The sequence below is a fragment of the Scylla paramamosain genome, chromosome 12 (assembly GCF_035594125.1).
Source record: "Scylla paramamosain isolate STU-SP2022 chromosome 12, ASM3559412v1, whole genome shotgun sequence".
NCBI classification, from domain to species: Eukaryota; Metazoa; Arthropoda; class Malacostraca; order Decapoda; family Portunidae; genus Scylla; species Scylla paramamosain.
Window position 1 is genome coordinate 26,667,739 of NC_087162.1, and position 10,209 is coordinate 26,677,947.

At 45.9% G+C, this 10,209-nt stretch overlaps 1 protein-coding gene across 1 annotated transcript; it reads right to left on the minus strand.

The window, feature by feature from the left end:
- Window positions 1-339: 339 nt before the first annotated feature.
- On the minus strand, window positions 340-7,426 carry LOC135106027 (glutamate receptor ionotropic, kainate 1-like). The gene is made up of 9 exons (XM_064014807.1): window positions 7,153-7,426; window positions 5,035-5,135; window positions 4,679-4,769; window positions 4,328-4,486; window positions 3,857-3,978; window positions 3,464-3,663; window positions 3,058-3,272; window positions 892-1,052; window positions 340-479 (listed from the first exon to the last, which is right to left on the minus strand). Exons 1-8 carry the CDS (start codon window positions 7,198-7,200, stop codon window positions 975-977), a joined length of 1,014 nt encoding a protein of 337 aa, XP_063870877.1. The 5' UTR covers window positions 7,201-7,426; the 3' UTR covers window positions 340-479; window positions 892-974.
- Between the last annotated feature and the right edge of the window lie 2,783 nt (window positions 7,427-10,209).

A 10,209-nucleotide genomic window follows, 5' to 3' on the forward strand; every position in this document is an offset into this window, starting at 1 on the left:
CTTGGAGAGTGTAAGTGCCAGGGTGAGGGCTGAACTGATAAGTTTATTATTGTTTGTAGATTATGAATGGAACAGCAAAAGCTTAACTGATAGGTAATTAATACCTCGCAGATTGTGAGTGGAAGAGTAAAGGTTGAACTGATAATATCAACCTACCTCCTCATATTCCAGAGAACTATAATAACAGAACAGTCACACACCTGCTGTCACCCTCACCTCGGCTAAATGGTCTTGTTAGTTGCCGCCTCGGAGAAATCAGGGAAGTAATCACACACAGAATATACAGACATGAATTTATAGCCTGCACGTTACTCACAAATAAAAAAAAAATCACAAGTTTCAGGCAAGTCGGGGTAGCGATATGATCCTGCGGGCTGGCAGACTCGGTGCCCAAAGGCCTGGCTCCGCTGCGCCGCGCCTCGTCCCGCCGCAGCCCCTGGTCATCTCCCACAGGAATGCCATGGCAGCCAAAGTCACTCCTGTTGAGACAAACAAATACTGTCTCGAATTTCAAAATGGCTGAAGTTCATCTGATTGCTGCTCTACTTTACTACCTCTTGAATGCACTGCCGCGCCACGACACACACCCGCAACACCCACGTTTGGAACGTTATGCCAGGTAGAATCACTCCTCACGGTACAATTAGGTGTTGTCCATAATGAAACTGCTGCAGTGCATCTGTTTGCTCCTCTACTCCACTAACACTTCAATGCACCGCCCCGCCACCACACACCCATAACACCCGTGTTTGGATGTCGTGCCAGCCAGAATCATTCCTGAATGGAACAATTAACTAACAAAAAGATTGCAGTTCATCTGTTTGCTGCCGCATTCCTCTGCCTCTTGAATGCACCGCGCCACCACAACGCACAGCAACATTCACGTCTTACCAGCAACATAGACAGCAAAGATGCCGTAGAAGTCCAGAAGCTGCAGCGGTCGGTGTGAGGGAGCGACCATCGAGGTGAGTGGCTTAAGGCACTCCGTGGCGTTCACATAGCCCTTGGTCATTATCTTCGCCAGCAGGCCGCACTCCTTCAGCCTCAGGATACTGCAGGGAAAGAAAAAGGGGAAAAAAATAGTATTAGCAGTAGTAGTAATAGTAGCAGTAGCAGCAACAGTAACAGTAGTGGTAGTAGTAGTAGTAGTAGTAGTAGTAGCAGTAGTACTAGTAGTAATAGTAGTAGCCAAGCAATAATAATAATAATAATGAAAACAACAACAACAACAACAAAGAAGTAAAGAAAGTCACTCGCCAAGCTTATGAGTAATGTTTCCATGGGAATGTTTATAAAACTTTAAATTATTGGAAATCTTACAATAGTTGCTGTCAGGGCTACACATAACCCACAACTAAAGCCAAGCGTTTAGAGAAGCTAGGAATTGCATAACACTCGACATTCCCTCGGGATAATCACAAACACAGCCCCACAGAAGCAAGTAAATACCCACGCCAGACTTCGAAGCGCCACTCGGGAGTCAATTAATGCAAAGGAAAAGGAGAAATTGTCAAATGCATAACACTCGACATTCCCTTGGGATAATCACAAATGTAACCCCACAGAAACAAGATCCCGAGTCACAATCAATAGAAATAAAAAGAAGGAAAATCGCAAAGACCATAATGGCGTGACTGGCAGTAAAGGTGGTGTGCACTATGAAAGGTGCGCACAATAGACTCCAACATGAACCTGTACAACGAAACACTTCTGCGCCCCACCTCTACTGTTTTAAAAAGGCTTTGGTTGAAGCTATACGAGTTTTTAAAGGTATTCTTACCGTTCTAGCGAGAGAATAACAAGATTTATACATTAATAACAGGAGAAACAGTCTTGAGAACCCGGCTAATCATCTCTGTGAGCTTGAAAAAAAGTCGTGGTGAGAGAGATCAGCGTTTCTGGATACGGGCCATGGTTACACGTTCACTGATGCATACGTACACTGGATCGAACTTTTTCTTAAGGGGCGATCCTTTCGGGAATATAAGACAGAGGCTGGAGGGTCCCAGGAAGCCCCGAGACAGCACGTAGGCACCACACTCCCCAGTCTGAGGAAGGGGACGATAGTTACGAGTGTCAGTTTTGATACTCCAAAGAAAAACATGTACACGTACAAACAAGTACACGAAACACGTAAACTCTGAGGCAAGAGATTATACAAATGAGTGTAAGTTTTGACAGCAGATAAAAACACGTACTGCAAATAACAGGAATACCATTACCCGAGAATAATGATCGTTTAATATCCCTGGGAATACTTTCCGATAGTTTATCCCTGCCATTTCCCCCTCCAATATTTTATCCACCGCCGCGTACAACTGATCGAAGTTCAAGTAAACAGTCTGGTCCCTCAGCCGGCCGAGAGCGCTGCTGTCCTCCGCCGCCTGGTGACACAAGGACTCTTTTATTGCAAAGGCTCCCGTCACGCACCTCACATGTACAAAATAGATGAATATGTAGAGTAATAGATCTTTTTTATATATATAATCACACGGGGTGGCGCAGACAAAGCACCACACACACACACACACACACACACACATCATTCACACTCTTAACCCTATCAGTCCCCGGTAGAAAGCGATAGTCTCGTAGGATAGTCTTCTCCGTTCACATTCAAGACACTCTCCCAACTTCAAGACAGGAGACATTCACGCCAACAGCTAAGAAAGAAGGTGATGATCTCATAAAACAGAATTGTTGGTAGTCATAGAAGTAAGCAATAACATTATGAGCTTATCACTGTGTCACTGTCATTGTAAACGGTTTGTATTAACTCTACACTTGATACTATATGCATTTCTATCAGTTTGTATACACTATTCGTTTGTCAATAAACTACAACTATTGCTACGACTGCTGCTACTACTGCTACTACTACTACTACTACTACTACTACTACTACTACTACTACCAATATCAGGCAAAAAGGTGAAATTATTCGGTTAACTGGAAGGTACACGCAAGTGGACAGGGAACTGTGCTTCACCAAGACGGCCATACACAACACACTGTCTGCCATGATGCATCTCCGCCTCGGGCCCTGTCGAGTCCTACCAGTATCTGCCGGTGGATCTTGGAACCTCTGAGAATGGCGGTGGGTACGTCGGAGTCCGCCAGCTCGTCCACGCTGTCGAAGGGAATGTTGATCCTGGGGATGGTGAGCATGGCCTTCAGGTTGGAGCGATACACGTTACCCAGGATGAAGGCAGCCAGGAGCCACATGGCCGTCACGCAACGCACCAGGCCCCCCACGGGCTGCCACGGCACGCCTGGCACGGGTTAAAGTGATACGGCTGATGGTGTTCTCTGTTTCACACCATATTTGTGGACTGACGGAGACCAGGACCACGCACACAAGTACATGGTAGAGTGGTAAATGAGTGGAGTACATTCAGGAATCAGCAGGCAGTCAGTGCATAGTCACAAGGGACCTTTAGAAGAAAACGAGCTATTTACTCACTGTGAGCTATCAGTGTTGACCACGTCCACAGAAGAGACTTTTCAAGACTCCAAAGCCAGTCTCTGTCCGCTCCTGTCAACACTGCTTTGTCCTCTTCCCCTGAAGAGATCGAGACATCACCGTCCGGCGCCGCGGCACCTGAGGGCAGTCGTCTGGTCTTGCTTTGCTCCGGGATCATGTCAGATGAGCCAACGCTCCGCCTGCTCGTGAACATGTATGCTTGGATTAAGAAAAACATTTTTTAGGTATTTCGTTAGGTTAATTTGCCCCCCACCCTCTTTCATTACGAAGTAATGTGTGCAATGACTTGTCGCGAAAGAAGGTGATGCGCAAGACTGGCCGTGTTGGTCCAGCGTCCGGCAACACCTTGCATCACGTCACAGTAACACTTGCCGAGTGGTTGGCTCAGATGAGTGGTGAGGTAGATGAGTCGAGCTAAACTTCCTTTGAAACCTGACAGTGACCATGATGACTCCGATCAGCACCACACACGCCGCCATCACGAACAACCACACCTGCAGGAGTGAACCTTTACTTCCATATCGACTTTCTTCTCGCCACACCAAAAGTATGCATGAGTAAAGTTTCTTGTGTATTCGCTAAAGTAGAGTAAAGTGTGTGTGTGTGTGTGTGTGTGTGTGTGTGTGTGTGTGTGTGTGTGTGTGTGTGTGTGTGTGTGTGTGTGTGTGTGTGTGTGTGTGTGTGTGTGTGTGTGTGTGTGTGTGTGTGTGTGTGTGTGTGTGTGTGTGTGTGTGTGTGTAAAACTCTCAGGGAAATCGAAGCCATATTCCATGTTTCAATGAGCGTTTCCCACAAACAAGTCACAACCATGCACGGCTTGACCAACTGGCCTGCGTCACTGACCGAGGCGGTGTAGGGCATGACGAAGCCCATCATGTTGGGCGACACGCGGGGTCGGATGTACATTGCCGTCATCTCGTCTGTGTCGATCGACTCGCTGAATTCCACAGCCTTCAGCGAGTCGTAATTCATCGTGAACACAATGCCACTGAAATCCACCTCCTTAAAGGAACATAGTAAATAATAATTGTAGCTATATCCTTACAACAAAATAAGCATTATCGTAATATGTATATTATCAAAAAGAGCCCACATTTCACAAGAGCCAAAGCATCCAGCATTGGCAAAATTACTGTGTTAACTATGCAAGTAGTTAGCATGTAAAACAGTGGACAATGGTTCTCAGTGACTCACGTGTCGCTGCACCATGCCCATCATTCCAGTCCAGGAGCCGTTGCGCAAGGAGACGCCGTACACTTGCTCTTCTGTTACGACGAAGTCTAAACTGCAACAGTGCGATGAGTCAAGGTTACTGCATTGCTGTACCTAATTGTGTATTTTATCAACATAGCACTACGAATATAGACAACGACGGCAGCAGTAGCACCAGCAACAACAACAACAGCATTATCGTCAGCAACAACAACAACAACAACAACAGCATTATCATCAACGACAAGAGCAACATCATCATTATCATCATCATCAACACCAACAACAACAACAACAACAACGATGGAAACTCTCGTGCACACGCAGGCTTGACTCACCAGACGCCGAGGTGGTCCCTGAGGATCTCCAGGATGATCACGATGGGGCCGCTGAACTGGTAGTTGCCGGGCGTGCCGGAGATGTAGGCGAGCGTGTACACCTGAGGACAGAGGGACACACTGACACGCTGCTGGGAATGCATTATAGACTTTTCTTTATCAAACTATACCAAAGAAGTTAATGTAAACAAACATATATACTCGTATTTACAAGGAAATTAAGATAAGATTAAGAAGTAAACTTCTCCTCACCAATAATTTGTAAGTGGATAAGTATTACGATTCAGTACACGACAAATTCCTTTAGGGATTAGGTTATTTTTAAAGTATTAGTCAGTAAGGAGACTGTTTGTCACGGTCCATGACAATTCGAGTGGGTGACGAAGCCTTCCTGAGCCGTCTGCCGCACGAGGGCTGGCGTGGCTTAGCACGTGGCAGACAAACGCTACGTGTGGTGCAGAGCCTGCCATTAATTAACTGCTGCTTCTCACCGCAGCGTCCTCACCAAAATTTTCAAAATCTTTTTGAAAATACACTGTTTTTTGAAGTTCATTAAATACCGCTGAAATAAAGTATAAATATCATTATAAATTATGTAAGTATTTTTAAATAAGTTTAAAAGATAGATAAATCACTTTACCGGGATATCAATTTGAAATAATACAACTGATGAGCGATTGAAGACCAGTTTACACCACGATACGGTCATTGTATTATGTCTCTTTTTTCATGTAGATATTGAACTAGTAAGGAAAACATTAAACTTGAGGATGCAGCACCATAGCTCAGGTGCACCAGCACACCTCAGGGTGCAGCACCACACCTTAGGTGCACCAGCACACCTCAGGGTGCAACACCACATCTTAGGTACACCAGCACACCTCAGGGTGCAACACCACATCTTAGGTACACCAGCACACCTTAGGGGTGCAGCATCACACTTCAGGTGCATCAGCACACCTCAGAATGCAGCACCACACTTCAGGTGCACCAGCGCACCTCAGGGTGCAATACCACACTTCAGGTGCACCACCACACCTCAGAGTGCAGCACCACACCTCAGGTGCACCAGCACACCTCAGGGTGCAACACCACACCTCAGGTGCACCAGTACACCTCAGGGTGCAACACCACACCTCAGGTGCACCACCACACCTCAGGGTGCTGCAACACACCTCAAGTGCACCACTACACTTCAGGGTGCAGCACCACACCTCAGGTGCACCAGCACACCTCAGGGTGCAGCACCACACCTTAGGTGCACCACCACACCTCAGGTGCATCAGCACACCTAAGGGTGCAGCACTATACCTCAGGTGCATCAGGACACCTCAGGGTGCAGCACCACACCTCAGAGTGCAGCGCCACATTTCAGGGTGCAGCACCACACCTCAAGGTACAGCAGCACAGATAGAACACCACATCTCCGGTGCAGCACCACACCTCAGGTGCAGCACCATACCTGAGTGTGATGCAGCACACCTCAGGATGTGTTACTACATCACAGAGTGCAGCAGCACCCCTGGGTGTGACGCAGCACACCTGGGAGTTGCATCAACACACCTGAGAGTGGAGCAGCACACCTGAGGGTGTAGCAGCACACCTGAGGGTGGAGCAGCACACCTGAGGGTGAAGCAGCACACCTGAGGGTGGAGCAGTACACCTGAGGGTGGAGCAGCACTCCTGAGGGCGTAGTAGCACACCTGAGGGTGGAGCAGTACTCCTGAGGGTGGAGCAGCTTACATGAATGTGTAGCAGTATAAGCAGAACTGCAGATGAAGCAGCACATCAGAGTATGAAGCAACACTCCTCGGAGCGCATCACCACACACGAGGATGCAGCAGCAGCACACATGCGAATGCATGTGAGGGTAAAGCAACTCTATGAGAGTGAACCAGCAAACATGGTGGTGCAGCAGCACACCCGAAGGTGCAGCAGTCTGCGCGAGGGTGCAGCATATCGTGAAGCAGAGAGGCTTACAACATGAAAACTTGAGAATATAAACTAAATTGCAGAAAGTCAAGCGATCTGCGAGTGGCAGTCCCTTTACTGCAGCATTACAATGTGTAATTTTCCTTAAAAGGTGCTTCATTAATTGCAAACACCGTAACTGTTTACCTCTCTCATGAGCACCTTGAGGCACGCGGGCTGGGCGTGTGTCGCCATGCCTAGTGCCGCCGCTCAGACACCGCCGCTTGGAGACAGGAGCCTGACTGCCGCAGGAGTCACGAAATCCACTGTATTATGTTCACCTCTCCTCTCCCCACTTTTCCGCTTCACAAGGCGCGGATTGGTGGAACACATTGCCTAGAAATACTTAAGCCAATCAGTGCCAGCGACCTCAGCCAACGCGGGGAGTCACGCCGGCGATTTGTGCTCCCGCCATCCCCCCCACGCCCTCCCTCTCTCTCTCTCTCTCTCTCTCTCTCTCTCTCTCTCTCTCTCTCTCTCTCTCTCTCTCTCTCTCTGGACATTAATCTAAGAAATTAAAAGAAAGAGGTGAAAAGAGACATACACTGCTGGTGCTTTTTATTCCTCGCTGCGAGTCTACAGAAGTAATTTATATTGGAAAAAATTAGATCTAGCAGAAAAGTGAGGGAATGCAGTTGCCGCCGACCCTCTGTCTCTCTAGCGGATGTAAGAGTAAAATAACTAACGATATATATATATGTATGTATATATATATATATATATATATATATATATATATATATATATATATATATATATATATATATATATATATATATATATATATATATATATATATATATATATATATTGTTACGAACGTACCTAATTGGATAGTGTGTATGTGTGTTTATATGGGTGTGTATGAGTTTGTACGTACGTGTATGAATGCATGGGCAACGTGTGGGTGCATGTGAGGTCCCCATTAGCGAGATTTAGCAGGAGAGTTGGCGTGGGTCGCGGTGCTGGGCGTGGGGACGCCAGCCCGCGGGCAGTTCCTGCCAGGATTCAGTCCCGAGACATGTGCTGCCCTTGCTCCTGCCCGTGCCTTTGTTCTGCCTCTGTGGAGGGCAGCGTTGTGTCCTTCACCCGTCTAATGACGTTGGAGCCAGTCTGCAAGTGTGCCGTACAAGTGGCTGTGACATTAGGGAAGTAGGAACTGTACCGTGACTGTGTAATGTACCTGCCTAGAGAAAAGATGTGAGTCCAAGTGACTCCGGCGTGTGTCCGTGGCTGGTGATCGCCAATGTGCCTTGAGGATGTGTTCCTCCTGCCTGCAGATTACAGGGACCCAGGAAAGTCTTGCATCAGGCTTCCATGTAGCCAGAGCAGGTGTAAGTGTTATGTGCAGCACCTTGTGTTTCCCCTCTACCTTCTGGACTTCTGAGAAACGCGGCTGGTGAGTCAATGTACGATGAGTGTAGCCCGACCAGCGAGTGCCATATATATATATATATATATATATATATATATATATATATATATATATATATATATATATATATATATATATATATATATATATATATATATATATATATATATATATATATATATATATATATATATATATTGAAGAACGTCAATAAATGAATTAAGGGCAGATTGGAAAGGGAAACGAGAATCTAGCAAAACTTAAGAATACAAACCTAAGTTTTGATCCGGGTTCTCCCCTCGTCCCTGATTCTGTTGTAACTGTGGACACAATGCCAACAGACATCACCTACGACTACACGATAGAACTGGACTTACAAGCAGCATAGACAGCAAAGATATCATGTAAGTCTAGAAGCTACAGTGATCGATGGGAGGGAGCGATTAACCAGGTGATGGACTTCAGGCACTCCGTGGCGTTCTCAAATCCCTTGGTGACCATCTTGGTCAGGATGCAGCACTCCTTTAGCCTCAGGATGCTGTTGGTATATAGTAAAAGACTCACACTTACCAAGCTTATGAATTTTTTTTTTTTTCAAGGAAAAGATTTTCTAACTTCGAATTAGTGAAAATCCTTTACAATTGTTTCCATGAGTGAAACTGTGCCACCATTAAAATCAGTCATTTCTCGTGTTAATTAGAAAACAGAATACTGCAAAGCAGATGAATTCCATGCCAGGGTTCACCGCACCACTCAGATGTCACAGTCAATTAGAGAAGGAAAATTATCACAATGGCAGTATTGGCGGCGATGGTGGTGCAGATCAGCCACAAAGACACATACACAAGCCATGTCCTGCCTGCCCTGCCTGGTGGCGGCGCGGCTCACTGGGGCACTTCTAAAGTTCCTGCCACTTATGCAAATTTTTGTATTTGATATACTTTCAATAATGCTAATGATTACTCTTGCTCTCAGCCGATCTCTAAAGACTATCAATAGAAAGAACAAATATAGTATAAATGTGCTAATTCCTCAGAGGAATTAAGGTTAGAAATCATTATGTTAACGTCACCTCAACCACATGACTGTCGACACGCGCCTCACCTTCACTGGCTCCTCCACCGATTCTTGTCCCCCCTTTTATTTGTCTCCAGAAATGTTTAGACTCTTGATACTTTGATATTATTACCGTTTTCTTACTAATATTTTGGAAAATCAGCCAAGGACAAACCTAACTGTTAAGATGAATCGAAGAATTCTATGTATACAGATTTTGGGAATTGCCAATAACTCAAAGTATGTACCAAACAGTCGCTACACCCTAGCCAAGTCGTTAGAAGACAGCGGTCGTGGCGTCTGGCTCAGCTTGGCCACCAGCGATTACAGTACACACGCATGCATACACTGGGTCAAACTTTTTCTTGAGGGGTGATCCTTTTGGGAATGCAAGACTGAGGCTGGAGGGTTCCAGGAAGCCCTGTGATATCACGTACGCCCCGCACTCTCCAGTCTGAGGCAGGAGACCAGAGCTGCGTATTGCTCAAATCCATCAGAGTTACGATGCACAATTACAATGAAAATACATACGTGCAGATTATTTTTTCTTTTATGTAAGAGGGACTATGGCAAAGAGCAACATGAAGACAGAAAAAAGGCCCACTGAAAATCCCATTCCAAAAAGGGAATTATCAAAAAAGAATATTCAAAATTACGATGTGTCTTGAAACGAATACCATCACCTGAGAATAATGATCATCTAATATGCATCGGAACACCTTCACGTAGTGCATGGCTGCCACTTCTATGAATAATAAGCTCAACATCAAAGA

Excerpts from the sequence above, each read along its gene's own strand:
- LOC135106027 (XM_064014807.1), bottom strand. The coding sequence starts at position 7,200 with ATGGCGACACACGCCCAGCCCGCGTGCCTCAAGGTGCTCATGAGAGAG. Across the intron at positions 5,136-7,152 it reads TCAAGGTGCTCATGAGAGAG|GTGTACACGCTCGCCTACAT; the intron begins GTAAACAGTTAC and ends CTCTGTCCTCAG. Across the intron at positions 3,664-3,856 it reads TCATCTGAGCCAACCACTCG|GCGGAGCGTTGGCTCATCTG; the intron begins GCAAGTGTTACT and ends GTTCACGAGCAG.